The sequence below is a fragment of the Saccopteryx bilineata genome, chromosome 8 (genome assembly GCF_036850765.1).
Source record: "Saccopteryx bilineata isolate mSacBil1 chromosome 8, mSacBil1_pri_phased_curated, whole genome shotgun sequence".
Classification (NCBI taxonomy): domain Eukaryota; kingdom Metazoa; phylum Chordata; class Mammalia; order Chiroptera; family Emballonuridae; genus Saccopteryx; species Saccopteryx bilineata.
This window is the reverse complement of record NC_089497.1, coordinates 8,995,346-9,014,952: the sequence shown is the minus strand read 5'-3', so window position 1 is coordinate 9,014,952 and position 19,607 is coordinate 8,995,346. Positions and strand designations below refer to the sequence as shown.

Genomic DNA, 19,607 nt, shown 5'->3' with positions numbered 1-19,607 from the left:
AGGCTGCATTGTGGATGCGGAGATCTGTGCTTCACTGACCTCTTCCGTTTCAGCACAACTAAGCACCTGAGAAAATGAGGCAGAGCGGGGGAGAGAACCTTCCACAGTTTTCCACAGCAACCAGGTTAAACTGGTTAACGTAACCTGCGTTCTTAGTTCATACTGGGGGGATGTTAGAAATGTAATGAGTTGATTTTATATATATTTGTCGCTAGGGGGCAGTGTTGTGTACATGAGAGAGCCCTCGTGAGGACTGATGTGCTTGCAGCAATTTTCATGCAGTTCTCTGTCTTAACTTTGGCTTTAAAATTAACACCTCCATTTTAATTTACCAATTCAAATACCTAGTATTTATTCAGACTTTACATTTATTATACTCAGTATATTATATATCTTATATGTATATTACTAAACAATATTTATAATACATTATTCATATATATATTTAACTATGTAGTGTATTTTGAATTTATAAACCCAGTTAATTTTTAGCTGCTCCCCTGTGTTCCTCTTGATTAATATTTGGTTCCATTTACAAGCTTAATTATTTTAGATTCCCTTAAATAATTATTGTAATTCACCATTATTATTACAGATAAAAGGAAAGATTCAGAAAACACTCATTTATTATGAGACCGCTTAGCTACTTTAATATGCTAAAGAGTGCTTTGAAAAAAGTTAGAACAAATGTATAGAAGTGTGGGCATCAAAAGCTTGCCTTTTGTGATCAAGAAAAAGGCAGGACTATCTGCATCACCGCTTCTCCTCGGAATGGCGCTTACTGCGAGTTCACGCGGGACAGAAGGGCAAACAAGCAAAAAGCAAAATATAAAATATACGATTATTTGTTATTTTACTAACAAGTCTTGGTTTAGCTCTGGTTTATATTATTTTGGCACTCTCTGCTTCTATGAATTCAGTTATCGGAACAGTGTATCCTCTCTGAAGAGCTTCCATTGTAGTTTTAGCATCTTCCTCTATAGACTTCTAATATTTTTTTTCACTTACAGGAATGGCACCAGGATTATAGGAAATTTCGGGAAACAACCATGTATCTCATAATTGGGTTAGAAAACTTTCAAAGAGAAAGGTAAGGAAAAATGGACACGGCCAAAAGGGAGAGTTTGATTTTGTACTTAATTCTATTCAGATATGCCCTTATCCATAGGAATGATTTTATTCACAATATTCTTAATAAATGTTTTGTTTTAGAACCGTTCTAGATTTACAGAGAAATCGTACAGTTAACATAAGAGTTTCATATCTCCATATGCAGTGTCTTTCATTCTAAATGAAATCTGTAAGGTCAGTACTGGTGTCTTTGTTCTGACCAGCTCTGAACAGCTGCAGCTGCAGTTCAGGGTGAGACGGGGAGAGCGAAGCCTAGAAGTGTGCTGGGGACCAGAGAAGCTGGCGGCCCGCACCTGGCACTCGGAGGGCCCGAGCGTGTCTTCAGGCACCGCCTGTCCCCTGTTCTAAGTGACCCTGGCCTCAGCCCGGAGCTCTTCCGGTCTGTCAAGTGTGCTGGGGACCAGAGAAGCTGGCGGCCCGCACCTGGCACTCGGAGGGCCCGAGCGTGTCTTCAGGCACCGCCTGTCCCCTATTCTCTCTGAGCGACCCTGGCCTCAGCCCGGAGCTCTTCCCGTCTGTCAAGTGTGCTGGGGACCAGAGAAGCTGGCGGCCCGCACCTGGCACTCGGAGGGCCCGAGCGTGTCTTCAGGCACCGCCTTTCCCCTGTCCTCTCTGAGCGACCCTGGCCTCAGCCCGGAGCTCTTCCGGTCTATCACTGCGCCCGAGCTTTCAGCTACTAAAATTCAGCAGTTGTGGCCTTTCCTCCCAGTTCGTTTCATTTTGTTTTTGATTCTTGTATTTCACTTTTAAAACAAGGCTCTCAGGCCTGCAGTGCATCAGGTGATGGTTTTTATTATAAAGTTGTTTTGAAGAATATAAATACTTAAAAGTATTTTATAACTATACTTGACTTTTTTACATGAAATACTAATGCTCTATGTTTCTTACCATTTTTAAGTTATATAGATTCCTTGATGTTCCTTGTCTGCGCTTATCAGAACAACAAAGAACTCCTGTCCAAAGGCCCATACCGAGGCCACGATGAAGAGTTGATATCACATTACAGAAGAGAATGTTTACTAGTAAGTCGAATGCACATCGTGTCTGTTTACCTTTGTCTTACCTTCAGCCGTTTTCCAGACTCACCTGTGACTGATTCTGTGAACTCTGAGGGGCCAGAAGCCATGGTGACGTCTGCAATCTGGGCTTGCTCCCTTCAGATAGGAGAATATTCTCAATTCTTTGTCCCTTCTTCTTTATGAATCTTACAGATTACGTATGATAAACCATCAGTTTTCTTAAAATGGGATCAGAATGAGTACATTTTTAACTTAGATTTCTTCATCATACTACCACTCTCTCTCGGTGGGAGAGGAGAGACTGCATAGAGCGAGAGGAGTATTATTCCAGAAAAATAATAGATTTTCTTCTGAGTTTTTATAATTAGCAGTATATTGGGTATACATAATTCAAAAACTCATTATAATGTATAAGGTTACAGTATATCCTTTTTTACTTAATTAATAATTTGCCTTGGAATGCATATTATAAAAATAAAAATAGATACTTTAAGGTTTATCACATTTAACTCCCTTAACCACTAGGTAAGGAAGCTAATAGTATCCCATTTTTAAATAAATAAACTGAAGCTAAAAGATTACTTTTTGCTCAAGATTAGCTAATTATAGGTTAGTGGCTGAGTTTGACTTTAACATAAGCCTCAATCCTATGCACAAGAATAATTTAATATAAACAAATAATTATTGTACTTTAAATTCAGCTTAAAACTATGATTATTTAAACATTGTATTTATTATGCTAAAAACGTAAGATTTCAAACCTAAACCCTTAAATATGATATCTTATTTTGCCTGTCTGCCTTACTTACCTCTTTTGTCTGTATCAAGGATTTCTCAGTTCTACTAGGTTAAGGGTCAACATACTAGGCCTACAAACCAATCTGTCACTTGTGTTTATAAATGAAGTTTTATTAAAACACAACCATGCTCATTTACATATTATATATGTCTGCCTTTGTGAAACAATGGCAGGGTTGGGTAATTGCAACACAAACAGTGCCTCCCAAGCCTAGAACTTGTCTATCCTTCACGTGAAAAGCCTACTGGTCTCTGTAGCAGATCGTAAGCTCCCTGAGAGCTTTCTGCATTAATCACTTAAGCACCTGCACCTAGGCACATGGTGTGAACGCCGCAAAAAGTTTGTTAGGGATAAATGAATTACCTTTATATTTTTGTACCAAGGAATATATGGCCCTTTTTATTCAGTGCACATTTATAGAGAAGATGATGAAGAGTTCTTGAAAATACGGAGTTTGAATTTATTTTTAAAATTACTTTGAGTGCTTATTAAATTTTAGTTTGGGGGATAGTTCCTTCCTGGGGAATAACTAAGAATTGGCCCCTGGAGTGATGATCGGTATAAAGCTGAACATGAACTCTAATAACAGGACAGTATTTCCCACTCCCTTTTATTATTTCTGTTGTTATACACATAGCTCTTCCTAAGAGATGATTTTTCCTGATGACTGCTGGTTCTGATACTGTTTGTGAACATACTTCTTATGTTGTCTTCAGTATTTACACCTACCGGTATTTTTAATTGATTTTATTGAGAGAAGTGAATGCCCCTGTTCTTTTCCTCCTTGCATGAAGAAATTAAATGAGCAGGCTGCGGAACTGTTCGAATCTGGAGAGGATCAAGAAGTTAACAATGGGCTGATTATTATGAATGAGTTTATTGTCCCGTTTTTGCCCTTGTTGTTGGTGGATGAAATGGAAGAAAAAGACATCCTTGCTGTGGAAGATATGAGAAATCGGTGGTGTTCTTACCTGGGACAGGAAATGGAGTGTAAGTTCAAAGAATGGGGGGGGGGGGCAGAATTAAACTCCCTGACATGGGGGGGGGGCAGAATTAAACTCCCTGACCGGGCGGTGGCAGATAGAGCATTGGACTGGGACACAGAGGTCCCAGGTTCGAGACCGCGAGGTCACCAGCTTGAGCGCGGGCTCATCTGGCTTGAGCAAGGCTCACCAGCTTGAGCCCAATGTTACTGGCTCGAGCAAGGGGTTGCTCTATCGTTGAAAGCGAGCGCCGGAGTTCATCCCTCATGGTGGAAGGTGATCCTGTGTCCCACGTGCACCCTGTCCTTAGTGACCTAGACTTGTTTGGTTCCGCAGCACACCTCCAAGAGAAGCTGACGGACTTCCTGCCCAAACTGCTGGACTGCTGCGCGGAGGGGAGGGGCTTCCAGGAGCCCCCGAAGCTCCCGCCCTTCTCCACGCTGGACCTGTGCGAGCGCTTTGCCCGGGCCATGCTGTCCCTCAGCCGGACTCCTGCCGACGGAAGATAAGTGGCCCGGCCTGCCCTGAACACGCTGGAGACAGCTGTGGTTTCTTCCGGTTCTTAACCCTTGCCTTCCTGTCAGGGTTTGCTTGTTGCTGCTATAGTTTTAACTTTTTTTTTTTTTTTTTCATTTTAATGACTGCAAAACACAGAATAGACTCTACAGACTTTAGCCGGACTGCAAACAATAAAGCTGAGAATCGCATGGCGCTCAGACTCTGTTTTAACCAGAACTCGTGTAATGACACACCTGATTGGTCTTCCCGCGGGAAGCCCTGCTCCAGCCACCCTCCGGTCCAGTATTACTCCGCTTCTAAGCCTTTCTCTGCAGCTTCCCGCCCGGCCCGGGCCCTTCCGTGGCCACAGCCATCGAAGTGTTCAGCACTGTGTACGATACAGAAATATTTTGTAGCTTGTAAATGGAATTAAAGAATAAAGTTTTATTTATGGCTACCTATGTGTTTGTAAGCAGGTATATTGTACATTAAGGTATTCTTTTAGCTTTATCAATGAATTTGGGGGAATAAGCGTGGGCGATGAATAGAGTAGTACAGACTTTTAATTTTGCTCTAATGTTAGCACATTGGAAATTAACTAAAATATTTGACACCTAAATATATATATATATATATATATATATATATATTAAGTTGTTAAACTTAATAGGGCACTTCGGCCTGTTTTAAATACAAATCAGGTTTTCACTAAAGTGAGCAACTAAGTCAACTACACTGAAACTCGTAACCTTTTCTTAGATTCACCTTTTATTTTTTTTATGTATTTCCAAATAATATAGCAAGGTGATTGTTTCCAGAGATACCAGGGGAAAAAAAAAACTTGAATAAGGGCTATTTAATAGTGACTTATAAGAAACATGTATATGTGTGTGTGTTTGTATATACACATATATATGTATGTATATACACACAGAAGGCACACATGTCCACATATAACACACATCTTCATAATGGAGGACAATGTTTTACATTATAGATACTCATTCTATTTTTGTACTTTGTATACCACTTTCATTGAAAATGTTCTCTACTAATCCGTGCTGTGAAATGAACTTGATACTGTTGACCTAGAATTGATCAGTACCTTACCTACTTTCATTGACCTCCTTTTCAAAGAGGAAAAGCTGTAGAACATTTTAAAAATAGAACTGCTGTTTAAGATTAATGGAGTAACATTGTGAATGAAAACCAATGCTTTAAAGGTAATCATGTTACCCACAACCTATTTTTTGAATTTATAAGAATTTCTTTATAAACACTGCTTTGTTAGCATAGTAAAACATATCCTTATACTATGTGTACGTCTGTTATAGCGTCGCCAAAAGTGCTCTCTGTAAGTGCGCCTCACAAGACCCTGGGTGAAGGAGGGGAATGAAGAGATGGAACTGTCTCGGAGGCTCCTTACAAAGGAGCCCGTGTGCTGCTGGGGGACTGATGTCGGAATTGGCTCTGTTTCTGCTGTAAGTGGGGAGTTTGAGTGTGGTAGCTGCCAAGTGTACTTGGGGTTAGATTCTAGAGTCTGGCAGAATTCATGCTCTGCACTGGCTTTCAGATTCTGTCAAACTAGAAACTTCCTGTGAAGTTTCATCGAAGCTTTTTGTGAACCAGTAGGATGCAAGCTCAACGGAGGGAAGGGTTTTCTCCTGTTCCCACTGTATCCTCAGCACTCAGTACAGATCCTGGAACATAGTAGCTGCTCACTAAGTACGTGTCAGACAAATGGACGAAGAAGAAGCCGGGCAGTACATGAGAGGCGGCTGTTACTGATACCGGGCAGTGGAATGGCGCACCTGCTGATGGCCTGAAACGAGGGTAAGGGGCAGCTGGAGAGGCAGCTGGAGAGGCGCGGTGGGTGAGTGACACTGACCTTGCCCCTCCTGACAGCCCCAAGGCACCAAACAACACCCACCATCACGAAAACGGGTCCTGAGGGGAGAACCAGGCCTGAGGTTAGGGGGTGTCCTTCTGCACAGGGGCAGCCACAGCCCACACCTGAGGTTAGGGGGTGTCCTTCTGCACAGGGGCAGCCGCAGCCCACACCTGAGGTTAGAGGGTGTCCCTCTGCTCAGGGGCAGCCGCAGCCCATACCTGAGGTTAGGGGGTGTCCTGCACAGGGGCAGCCGCAGCCCACACCTGAGGTTAGGGGGTGTCCTTCTGCACAGGGGCAGCCGCAGCCCACACCTGAGGTTAGGGGGTGTCCTTCTGCTCAGGGGCAGCCGCAGCCCACACCTGAGGTTAGGGGGTGTCCTTCTGCTCAGGGGCAGCCGCAGCCCACACCTGAGGTTAGGGGGTGTCCTTCTGCTCAGGGGCAGCCGCAGCCCACACCTGAGGTTAGGGGGTGTCCTGCACAGGGGCAGCCGCAGCCCACACCTGAGGTTAGGGGGTGTCCCTCTGCACAGGGGCAGCCACAGCCCACACCTGAGGTTAGGGGGTGTCCCTCTGCACAGGGGCAGCCGCAGCCCACACCTGAGGTTAGGGGGTGTCCCTCTGCACAGGGGCAGCCGCAGCCCACACCTGAGGTTAGAGGGTGTCCCTCTGCTCAGGGGCAGCCGCAGCCCACACCTGAGATTAGGGGGTGTCCTGCACAGGGGCAGCCGCAGCCCACACCTGAGGTTAGGGGGTGTCCTGCACAGGGGCAGCACAGCCCACACCTGAGGTTAGGGGGTGTCCCTCTGCACAGGGGCAGCACAGCCCACACCTGAGGTTAGGGGGTGTCCCTCTGCACAGGGGCAGCCACAGCCCACACCTGAGGTTAGGGGGTGTCCTTCTGCACAGGGGCAGCCACAGCCCACACCTGAGGTTAGAGGGTGTCCCTCTGCTCAGGGGCAGCCGCAGCCCACACCTGAGGTTAGGGGGTGTCCTGCACAGGGGCAGCCGCAGCCCACACCTTAGCTCGGCAGGTGACAGAGGGCGGCCTCTGATCCTCCACGGCTGTGCTGTGCTCGGGGTCACCTGCTCAGAATGCCCACCTCGCTCACCCACCTGCTCGGACCCGCCCTTCCCACAGCCGCTCAGGAGCGTCCCTCTGCCCACTTCTGGCGAACGTGCTCTCCCCGCTCTGAGGTCCCGCAGGGCCCACTCGTCGTGCGGACTGCTTCCTCCCTCCATATGCTCATCCATTCCTTCATTGACTTTTTAACTATTAAGTGCCAGGTATTATTCCAGGTAGTTTCACTTGGTAATTAGTTTTATGTTTTTATCTTATCTCTACAAGTACTCCACTGATTAAAAGGATTACATAGGAGAAGCGCCCATTTGCTTCTACACCACCCGCCCCCCTCCGTCTCTCTCTTCCCCTCCCGCAGGGAGGCTCCATTGGAGCAAAGATGGCCCGGGGCGCTGGGGATGGCTCCTTGGCCTCTGCCCCAGGCGCTGGAGTGGCTCTGGTCGCAACAGAGCGACACCCCGGAGGGGCAGAGCATCACCCCCTGGTGGGCAGAGCTTTGCCCCCTGGTGGGCGTGCTGGGTGGATCCCAGTCGGGCGCATGCGGGAGTCTGTCTGACTCTCTCTCCCCATTTCCAGCTTCAGGAAAAAAAAAAAAAAAAGGATTACAGTGGAACCACCAGGTTATTGTAAGGTTGAAGGAAATAGTTTATAGACAAGATAGAGAAGACCTAGGAAGCAAATGCAAGGAAGAGCCCGGCATTCAAAGGCAAATGATAATTAACGTTGTTTGTTTTGAATCTTCAGCTCCTTTATCAACTGTGATAGCTAATTCTGACTTTTGTTGCACTCAGCCTCCTAAAATAATGCTTAACTTAGATGCCCGACCATTTGTAGAGCTATTTTACACAACTCTCATCTCATGAAATAAAGTACACACTTTTATGAAAACTAATCCAGTTGTATTGTTACCCCGGGGATATTCAGGGTTATTCCGACCCTAACTGAAGCAGAGAGGATTCACTGGACGTGTTCTGGTTCTGGACGGAACCCAGGGCAGCTCCCAGAGCAGGTCCTTAGGGGACAGGGACAGGGCCCCGAGGCCGCGCCACCACCAGGAGGTCATCAGCATCTCGCAAGGGCCCCCACGGTCTCTCTGACGCCTCAGTTTTCGGAGTCCCCAGACAGAGACCTCGGAGGCTCAGCACGAAGGGTGGAGGCCTGGTCCCTTGCCCGACAGTCTCACCACACTGCACCCGGCTGGGGGTTGCTCCCCAGTGGAATGGGGGTGCGAGCACCCGAAGACCAAGAGCGATCAAAGGGAAAGGAGGCTCCCTGGCGTCCCCAGTGAGCACGGCTCGCCCCTCGTTCCTCGGACCCTCCCGCCTGTCACCGCGCTTTGCCTGAACCAGCGCCGCTCACCTTCCCCGCTCACCCGGCCCGCGGAGCCCCGGACAGCACCTGCAGCGGTGGACCCTCTGGAGGACGGCGTCCCAGACCCCTCGGTGCTCGAGTGAAAATGAGCTCAGAAATACTCCGAGGTGCCTGACTCTGGGGCAGTGGACAGAGCATCATCCGGGGACGCCTGAGACACTGCGCGCCCAGGTTCCAAACCCCAAGGTCAGAATGACCTCATGGTCGCTGCCTTGAAGCCCAAGGTCACTGGCTTGAGCCCCAAGGTCGCCAGCTTGAGCAGGGTCACTGGCTCCCTTTAGGCCCCTGGGTCAGGGCACAAATGAAAAGCAATTAATGAACAATTAAAGTGATGCAACTAGGAAATGATGCTTCTCATCTCCCTTTCTCGCTAAAAAATTTTAAAAAAATTCTGAGTGAACTTAAGCAAAAGTAAATGTCTTTATTCCACTCCAGACAATTTTTATAAATTCATGGTTTTATCTAATATGAAAAATATACAAAATGAATATAGGAATACATAAATCTTAGTTGTTTTCCTATCTTCTATAAACCTATAAAATAGCCACAGAGCCTAACCAGGCGGTGGCACAGTAGATAGAGCGTCAGACTGGGATGTGGAGGACCCAGGTTTAAGAGCCTGAGGTCGCCAGCTTGAGTGTGGGCTCACCTGGTTTGAACAAAGCTCACCAGCTTGGAACCAAGGTCGCTGGCTTGACAAGGGGTCACTCGGTCTGCTGTAGCTTCCCAGTCAAGGCATATATGAGAAGGCAATCAATGGACAACTAAGGAACAATGATGCAATGAAGAATTGATGCTTCTCATCTCTCTCCGTTCCTGTCTGTCTGTCCCTATCTATCCCTCTCTCTGACTCTGTCTCTGTAAAAAAAAAAAAAAGAAAAAAAAAAAAAAAGAAATGTCCACAGAACACTCATGTTGGTAGGAAATCTACTTCTCCTCAACCATTTAGCTGACCAGCTCCCACCTGGTATAACTTTATGACTAACACTAGAAATAAACTACTCGGCAGTGGAGAGTAAGTACTAGTAACTGGCTTAGGAAGAAGTCGCTCCCAGACTTTTCTAACTTATACCTGGGAAGATAATTCTAGAATACCATCCTTGTAGTAAATACGTCGTCAGAGGCTCTCTGATCCAGTCAGAAGAAGGTATGAAGATCTGAAACACGCTACAACACGAACCTTGAAAGCAGCACGCGCAGTGAAAGCAGAGACACACAGAGCCGCGTGTTGTCCAGTTCTGCCCGTAGGAACTGTCCAGAAGAGACAGCGCCAGACACATCAGAGGCTGCCGGGCGGTGGAGGGAGGGGGCAGGGGAGAGTGACCGCTGATGGGGACGGGCTTCTTCCTGGAGCAATGAAAACGTCCTGTAATCAGACAGTGGTGACAGCTGCACAGCCTCGTGAACATACAGAAAACCAGTGAGTTGCACACTTTGAAGGGATGGATTTTATGTGAATCACTACTCAGAAATAAAAAAAAAATTACAGGGAGGGAGGAGGCTTAATGAGAGGTTTGGCATGAAGATAAATTGTTTTAAGGGCCTAAGAAAGGCATGGAATTTGGTATTTCTGTCGAGGCGAAGATAAAGAGGGGGAGAAAAAGGGCATAGAAGAAAACACCTGATAGTTACATCCTTGGAGTCTAAACTTTTTCGGGGGAAAGGTTTTAATTACCTTGCTCAAATCATGAGACAAATCCTTATTGCTCGTTAAGCACTAAAAACCCCGCCTGCAGCCTCTCGTGGTTCTCCCAGTCCATGAACTGTGCAGCCGTCTCAGCGCACATCAAGCAGTTTCACTATGTTGTAGCAGCACCCTCACTCGAGCTTTGTAAGAACTTCTTATTTATTTGGAATAAAAGCCCGGTCTGCCGACCATGCCAGGAAATCCTATCCTAACCATCTATACTTGCCCCAGTGAAACTCAGAGACTCCCCTGGACTCTCTTTTCCTCATTCCCCGCATTGTACTCTGTGTTTTCAGTCTGAGTTAACTGAGAAGCCGTCTTGTTCTGTGAGCTAAGCACATTCCTTCAAAACCACAGGCATCCTCTCCTCGTTGGGCCCGTGAGGATCACAACATTGGCACGCAGGTAGAAAGAGAACTCAGTTTGCTTTTCCCAGCACATCCCTGGTGACCTCAGGGAACCCCACTTGAGTGGGAGAGGAGTCCGGGTGATTCCTGGCGTGCTAACCACGTCCGGTGTCCCCCACTGTTCTGTATTGACCGGCCCATTCCCCGGCACCAAAATATTTTCTACCTTTCGTGAAGGAAAGAGGTAGGTGTAATCTAGGATTATGGGCACTCTGGAAGGGTAAACTAAGGAGGGACTTAATCAAATATATATTTTATAAAATAAGTACAGAGACGAGTAAATTATAGCAGGAAGACTTTAACACAGCAGCTGACGAATTCCCTGACCATAAGGGCTGTAAAGACTACAGAGATTATTATGTTTTCCCTTGGAGACTAAGAGGAACACAGATAATCTTTCTGTCAGATGCAATATTACTAACAACAGGGAACTGTCACAGGTAATGCCTTGAGTTTCCCGTGCTTTTGCCACTAGTGGGAGAAACAGACAAAAGAGGGGACCCCAGGCCAAGCCTCTACGTCCCCCTCAGCCTGACCACCCGACTCCCTTGGGGACTGAGTAGTTTTCAACACCTGAGTTTTCTGGCGAACATTATACATGTATCATTCCAAGAATTAAAAGTTTAGAAATGTATTTAAATTCCCTGATCTCTTTTCTCCTTCCTTCAGATTTACAAGTTGTATTTTTTCATATTATGTTATCAAACTCATTATAAAAATAAAAGGGAATAAACAGCCATAATCCAACTACCCAGAAACCACCAGGTAACAGTGTATATGGGACATAATTCAAGGCCATAAGACAATGAGACCTCAATCCTCACAAAGTATTTTCTCGAGTTTGTTACTATGCTAAACATTCTATACTCATAGTCTCATTTAGACCCCACAAGCCAACACGATGTTATTCCTCCTATTTTAGAGATGAAGAAAACCAGACTTTGGGAATTTATCAAGGACGCATAAGAAGCCACAAAGCCTAAATTCAAACCCCTTCGTCCATCTCCAAAGACTGACTTCACTTGTCACATTATCCCCTGAAAGGCCAAGGACTGCCATGAATTTTAAGGGCCCCCATACATGTGCCCTTGACACACAGTTAATGACTTTTCAAACGTTCCCTACCATCTGGTTCTTCTCGTTCAGTTTCAAAGAAGATATATTTTCTTCCTACCATTTCCCACCCCTTCCCTTTTCCAACTTGCCCAAGCTTGGAACAAACATACAAACAAGCTCACTGAAATCTCCTGAAACGCCAAGGCGACTTCCAGTGGGTGAAGGACACAGGCTGTGACAGAGCATTCCCTCCGCACAGCTCTGCCCTGGGTTTGAGACAGGAAGGACATGACACTTAAGTCTAAACATGCATCAGCTAATCCCGAAAAACCGGCACAGTAATAACCCAAAATGTTTTACCCAGAGTCAAGACACGTGAGCCACACAGGCAAGTAGAACAGTGACTGCATCTGCAGAAAATGTGTTCATATACAAGCTACCAGAAAAACACAAAACAAAAACCAATCAAATGTGCCACAGAGCCAGGAAGGCAGAGCTGCCGACAAGGGGAGAGTTTGTTTAAACAGGAAAAGAAAGGCTCACTTCGATGGCCTGTACTCAGAGGTGAGCTCCGGGTTCAAAGAGATATGAGGAGACTGCTCCCAACTTACTCTGGCCCAAAAAGGCGAAGAAGGAAGACCATCAGGAAGAATATGGAGAACAGAGAGGAGCCAGGCAAGTTTGATACACGTGTAAGAAGACTAAGCCACGCTTTCTTGTTCTGACTGGGGTGAGAGCAGTGCGCATGAAGGGGAAGAAAGGTTACCCCGAGATAGTTGGGGCCGTCCTGTGTTCTGTGGCGTTTCCGCCCTCAACAGTGAATACTGGAGACCGCCGTGCAAGTGCATGCAGATCACACCTATTTTTGTTTTTCTCTATCGTGGTGGGAGAAACATATTAAAAATATTAAAAAGTATTTCCAAGTGTCCAGGTCAGTGGACACAAGGCCACTATTTCAACCTTGGCTGGGGTCAGTCCTGCCTAGTCAGTGCAGTTTGATGTGGGCTCACGCACAGACTTTTCAGGGCTCCTTAGGTAGCTATCCCGTATAGCCTCTACAGACTCGTCACTGACTGATGGCCTACCAGAACGGGGTTTCTCCACCAAACTGCCGGTTTCCTTCAACTGCTTATCCCACCGAGTAATGTTATTCCTATGTGGTGGCGCTTCGTTATAAACGTGCCGATATTCATGTTGCACTTTGGTCATGAATTCGAATTTAGTGAGCCACAGAACACACTGAACTTTCCTCTGTACCATCCACATCTGGCATGGCCATGACTGGCATGGCCGTGGGCTGCTCCGCTGTATACACGGTGTTACGTCATCATCTGTGCATGCGCACATGCTGCCACATCATCCTACAGAAACTGGGAGGGTTTTCCTTTTATTTGGTGCAGATTTCACATTTCTATCGTCTTTTGTTGCTTTCCTGTGACCAGTCAAAAGTGCACCATGACTTTACGGACACACTGTATATATCTGCAGCATTCTCATACATCAGGAAGACTATTTTGAAAACAACTCAAAAGTTATGTAACGAACAATTCTAGACCCAGAAGTCTACTTCTTAGCCTTCCTGAAGAAATATATAGATGCACAGAGATGCACGCAATGCAATGCTCACGACGGCCCCGTTCTATCAGCAGGTGAACTGAACTGGGTAAACTGTGTGCCTGTATGCAGGTGTTAAAAAGAACGGGTTTGCAGAGTAGTCAGATTCAGGGACAAAGTAAAAGGGCGGCTGCCAGGGGAACAGGAAGGGGCGGTGAGTCACGTCTGATGGGCACGGCGTTTCAGCGGGAGGTGCCCAAGTCCGCAGGTGGATGGTGGTCAGGACAGCAAAAGCTGTGTCCATGGACTACCACTGACCTGGACACTTGGAAATACTTTTTAATATTTTTAATATGTTTCTCCCACCACGATAGAGAAAAACAAAAATAGGTGTGATCTGCATGCACTTGCACGGCGGTCTCCAGTATTCACTGTTGAGGGCGGAAACGCCACAGAACACAGGACGGCCCCAACTACCTCCAAAGGAGATGCCCGCAGGGAGCAGGAACGGCAGAGAAAGGGTCTTCGGCCAGCATGTGGCCGACGACAGGTGCTGGTTTCCTCTGAAGAGAATAAGGGTGACCTTCCTACTTGGCTCTGCGTAACTACACTTTACAAGAATGTATCCATGCAAGGTCTGTATAACCTGAAACCCTCACCAACTTGATTTTAAAGTAAGTGGCTTGCAAACTCACTTTTGTGATGATAACCTCCTGCTTCTGGCCGAGTCGGTGGCAGCGGTCGAAGCACTGGTCTTCAGCGGCGGGGTTCCAGGCCTGACAAGTGGAGCAGAGGTCGCTTTAGCACCACCGATCCGCTCACGTTCTCTCAGGTTCAGTTTACTTATGTCAAGCCCTCAACATACATTCAGTCAGTTATGATCTATTTCGGAAGTTTGCCTCAGAGATTCTCACAATTGATTATAACTATGAACACCGGCTGACTTTAAAAGGACAAATTGTTTTCATTCTTCATTTTTTTTACAGAAATAATAACATAGCAAAGTCTACAGAATTACTTACCGGATCCATTAAAAACACTCGAGAAGCCTGGCCTGTGGTGGCACAGTGGATAAAGTGTCGACCTGGAAATGCTGAGGTCGCCGGTTTGAAACCCTGGGCTTGCCTGGTCAAGGCACATATGGGAGTTGATGCTTACAGCTCCTCCCCCTTCTGTCTCTGTCTCCCCCCCCCCCTCTCTCTGTCTCTCCCTCTCCTCTCTAAAATGAATAAATAAAAAAAAAATAAAAGAAATATTTAAAAACACTCGAGAAGCTGCAGAGAGGTTCAAACCAACCCCTCCTGCTTTCAAGGACAGAAGCATTACGGTTGGAGAGCCTGCTTCCGTGCTCTGAAAACACTGAATTGATTCAGCTCTTTTCTTCTGGGCCATTGAACCGTCCAAACGAGTGAACACAAATCCAGAGGCTCTAACGGAGGAGGCAGAGAGACAAGTCACACTCCCCATACAATAAACACGCATTCAGTAACTACAGTGTCTCCATGTCACCAATCCCCCACTCGTTTATTCTGACAGATACTTACTAACCATCTACTACAATGACAGTTTCTTTTTCAATAAATTCAGGCTTAATCTTTAAAATCCCATGCTTCCAGGAAATATTATTATTATTTTTTTTAGTAACAGAGACAGAAAGAGGGACAGACAGATAGGAGGAGAGAGATGAGAAGCATTAATTCTTTGCTGCAGTTCCTTAGTTGTTCATTGACTGCTTTCTCATATGTGCCTTGACCAGGGGGCTACTGCAGAGCGAGTGACCCCTTGCTCAAGCCAGTGACCTTGGGCTCAAGCCAGCAACCTTTGGGCTTCACGCCAATGACCATGGGGTCCTATCTATGATCCCACACTCAAGCCAGCAACCCTGCGCTCAAGCTGGTGAGCCCGCGCTCAAGCCTGAAAAACTTCTAATACACCTATGCTACTCTAAGATGCAGAAAAATATCAAAGGAAGGGTATGGAAAGATAGTATCAAAAGGCTTGAGAGAAATGAGCTTTAAACAAGGACAGATGAAAATTTACTCTAAACCAGGGGTCAGGAAACTTTTTGGCTGAGAGAGCCATGAACGCTACATACTTTAAAATGTAATTCCGTGAGAGCCATACAACGACCCGTGTACGTTATGCATTATCCAATAAATATTTGGTGTTGTCCCGGAGGACAGCTGTGATTGGCTCCAGCCACCCGCAACCATGAACATGAGCGGTAGGAAATGAATGGATTGTAATACATGAGAATGTTTTATATTTTTAAAGTTATTATTTTTTTTATTGAAGATTTGTCTGCGAGCCAAATGCAGCCATCAAAAGAGCCACATCTGGCTCGCGAGCCATAGGTTCCCGACCCCTGCTCTAAACCATTCACATACTAAAACCTCACAAACCAAGACTCTGTCCACATTACTATTATTACACATAGAGACATCAAACTGGCTGGCGTCAAATAAAGGTAGATGTAAAAAAATACATTAATAAAATTATTATTTATTAATATATTATTATATTATATTATTATTAATATAAAATATTAATGTATTTTTTTTTACAGAGACAGATAGAATCAGAGAGCAGGATAGACAGGGACAGACAGACAGGAACGAAGAGATGAGAAGCATTAATCATTAGTTTTTCGTTGCGTATTGCGACACCTTCAGGCATCCCCAAACTACGGCCCCCCCGCGGCCGCATGTGGCCCCCTGAGGCCATTTATCCGGCCCCCTCGCCGCACTTCCAGAAGGGGCACCTCTTTCACTGGTGGTCAGTGAGAGGAGCACTGTATGTGGCGGCCCTCCAATCATCTGAGGGACAGTGAACTGGCCCCTTGTGTAAAAAGTTTGGGGACCCCTGCTAGTTGTTCATTGATTGTTTTCTCATATGTGCCTTGACCGCGGGCCTTTAGCAGACCGAGTAACCCCTCACTTGAGCCAGGGACCTTGGGTCCAAGCTGGTGAGCTTTTTGCTCAAACCAGATGAGCCCGTGCTCAAGCTGGCGACCTCGGGTCTCGAACCTGGGTCCTCGGCATCCAGTCCAATGCTCTATCCACTGCGCCAGCCACCACCTGGTCAGGCTTAACCAGATTTTTTTTTAAATTTTTTTTTTATTCATTTTAGAGAGGAGAGGGAGAGACAGAGAGAGAGAGAGGAGAGACAGAGAGAGAGAAGGGGGGGAGGAGCTGGAAGCATCAACTCCCATATGTGCCTTGACCAGGCAAGCCCAGGGTTTCGAACCGGCGACCTCAGCATTTCCAGGTCGACGCTTTATCCACTGCGCCACCACAGGTCAGACCAGGCTTAACCAGATTTTAAAAAAGGAGGCTTAACTATGTAACATTTTATTTCAATTAATTCTTACAATTCTTCCCTATTTACAGATACTTTCACAGAATTAGTAAATAACAGAGCTGAAAACTGAACCCAGCCTGACCCCTACATTTGGGATCCAGCATTTTGACATAAATTACTTTAATACGGTATACATTAACATCTTCCTCTTCACCCACATATATCCCAGAACAAAAGCTTCATGAAATATTTACTGTCACTCTATGGCAGTGGTCCCCAACCCCGGGGCCGCAGACAGGTACTGGTCCGTGGACCATTTGGTACCGGTCCGCAGAGAAAGAATAAATAACTTACATTATTTCCATTTTATTTATATTTAAGTCTGAACGATGTTTTATTTTTAAAAAATGACCAGATTCCCTCTGTTACACCCGTCTAAGACTCACTCTTGACGCTTGCCCAGGTCACATGATACATTTATCTGTCCCACCCTAAAGGCCGGTCTGTGAAAATATTTTCTGACATTAAACCGGTCCAGCCTGACCAGGCAGTGATGCAGTGGATAGAGTGTTGGACTGGGATGTGGAGGACCCGGGTTCGAGACCTCGAGGTTGCCAGCTTGAGCGCAGGCTCATCTGGCTTGAGTGAAGGGCTCACCAGCTTGGACCCAAGGTCGCTGGCTCGAGCAAGGGGGTTGGTTGCTCGGTCAGCTGAAGGCCCACGGTCAGGGCACATATAAGAAAGCAATCAATGAATAACTAAGGTGTTGCAATGAAAAGCTGATGATTGCTGCTTCTCGTCTCTCTCTGTTTCTGTCTGTCTGTCCTTGTCTATCCCTCTCTCTGTCCCTGTAAAAAAAACAAAAAAAAAAAACAAAAAAAAAACCGGTCCGTGGCCCAAAAAAGGTTGGGGACCACTGCTCTATGGGATGTCCTCTAATCTCTCTCTCTCTCTTCCTAATGTTAATGTCATGCACTAAAAGGATGCCAAAATCCATTAATAACTTCCCATGTTCCCGCAAAACACTTACTTCCCCTTTCAAGTTTCTTTTTTCTATCCCAGTCCAGTTTTGTTACTCTGAAACGGAGCTCATCTCCCCAACCCATTAAAAATGGTCCTTAAATAGAGTCTATGCTTCAACCTGGACTGGATCAGTTTCTCCACTAGAACTCTTGGGGGGCGGCACACCCATCGTGTCACATTGTATCAAACTGCAGATGTTCTCCTGGGAAAACAACAAATCGCCCCTGAAAGACGTGCCTTTGAAGTCCATTGCTGCTGCATCACTGACCACAAACAGTCCCCGCAACGTTTGGGGCAACCAGAGGGCCTGAGTGGCTGCCCACGGTGCTGGGAACTGAGGGCGCAAGGGCAGTTCTGGAAACTGACTATTGCGGAATGAGGACAGAACATGCATTTGACTCCGTGGCTGCCACCCAAGTTATGCGGGAGTGCTTCTGGGTTCGCCTGGCTCCCCTGCCGCCGGCCGGCCCCGCTCCCTGGGACAGACGCCTTTCCTCGGGCCGGGTCAACTCAACAAGCGGGGCCGAGCCGCACGCTCCGGGGCAGGGGCGGACGCACCTGGGTCCCCAGCACGGTCACGTCCCACCTTTGACCGGAGCTTCCAGTGGGGCGGGGGGACGAGAAGGGGACAGGTGGGACAGAAAGGAGGTGACAGCGCTCTTTTTCAAAGAAAACATTAGAGTCCCCGCCACTAAAGTCGAGAGATGTCGCCTGGGGACTCCGCGACAAGTGCCCGGCCAAGAGACGCCCTGCAGACACCTCCCGCGCCCCTGTCACCTCAGCGGGGACGCGGGGAGCCAAACCGATAAACCACCAACTCAGCGGGACGGAGGAGAGGGGCACTCGGCCTCCCCAGGGAAAAACTCTCCCCCACCCCCGAATTTTGATTTTTTTTTTTTTTTTAAGCCTTTCAGGAAAAGTCTCCTTTCCTGCGCTCTCAACCCCAGGAGGAGCAGAGCCCTCGGAGCCCCGAGGCAGGCGAGGGGGTGTGTTCCGGGCCCCGCGCGCCGCCCCGCCCCGCCGCACTGCCCCGAGGCCTCCGCGGTCCTTACCTGGAAGCCGGACCCCGCAACACAAACGGGCTCGCCGGCAGCGTCGCTGCGGGAGCACCCCCTACCCGGACTCCATGACCGCACATCCGCACCGACTCCCACCGGCCGGGACTCGGAGTCGGGACGCCGGCGTCGCCCGGCTAGGCAGAAGTTCCGCCCGGCGCGCCTTATTGGCTAGGTCCCGAAGGCCGACGGTATGTCTAACCAATCCAATGCCAGATCTCTCGCTATACGACCTATCGACTCCGGGAAGAGGCGGGACTCTCAGCGGGTAGGTTGGTACCCTTTCCGGAAGTGGTGGCGGGTCTCCGCGGAGCAACGGCCGGCGTCCCTGGCAGCGGGAAAGCGGGGAGGCGTGGTGGGGCCGGAGAAGCTGCGCGGAGCCCGGAGCCTTCGCCCAGAGCCTCCCGGGCGGAGCACAGGTGAGGACGTCCCCGGAAAGGAGGGACCGGGGAAGGTGGAGGCACTGAGGTGTGCCCACGGGCAGGGTCGTGGACGAGCGTGGACGGTCACACGCGAGAAGGAGCGAACAACGGCTGACCGGGTGCGTCCATCTAAACCCGAGCGGCCGAGGGGCACTGTGCCAGGTGCTGGCGGGGCAGGGGCGCGGGGTGGCGTGGCGCTCCCGCCGGACACGGGTGGGTTAGTCCGATTTTTGTGTGGGGCCCGGCCTTCAGCCGTGCTCTCACCTCTCTGTGGGGCACGCCCCCCAGGCCCAAATCCACGGTGAGCCAGACCCTCTCCCGGCTTTTGGGCAAG

The 19,607-nt window shown here is 47.7% G+C and overlaps 1 protein-coding gene and 1 long non-coding RNA gene across 6 annotated transcripts in view; one reads left to right on the top strand and one right to left on the bottom strand.

The window, feature by feature from the left end:
* Positions 1-5,735, top strand: part of USP25 (ubiquitin specific peptidase 25) — a 122,129-nt gene extending 116,394 nt beyond the window's left edge. For all 5 annotated transcript variants that reach the window (XM_066241917.1, XM_066241916.1, XM_066241918.1 and 2 more), the window contains 4 exons: positions 1,011-1,090; positions 2,030-2,153; positions 3,744-3,939; positions 4,269-5,735. In XM_066241917.1, coding sequence (XP_066098014.1) covers positions 1,011-1,090; positions 2,030-2,153; positions 3,744-3,939; positions 4,269-4,441 — 573 coding nt within the window. In that variant the 3' untranslated portion in view covers positions 4,442-5,735. The remainder of the gene's footprint in view (positions 1-1,010; positions 1,091-2,029; positions 2,154-3,743; positions 3,940-4,268) is intronic.
* Positions 5,736-9,707: 3,972 nt separating this feature from the next.
* Positions 9,708-19,230, bottom strand: LOC136312277 (uncharacterized). The gene is made up of 3 exons (XR_010726916.1): positions 18,849-19,230; positions 14,169-14,249; positions 9,708-10,116 (listed from the first exon to the last, which is right to left on the bottom strand). It is a non-coding gene; the product is annotated as an uncharacterized lncRNA (long non-coding RNA).
* Positions 19,231-19,607: the final 377 nt, after the last annotated feature.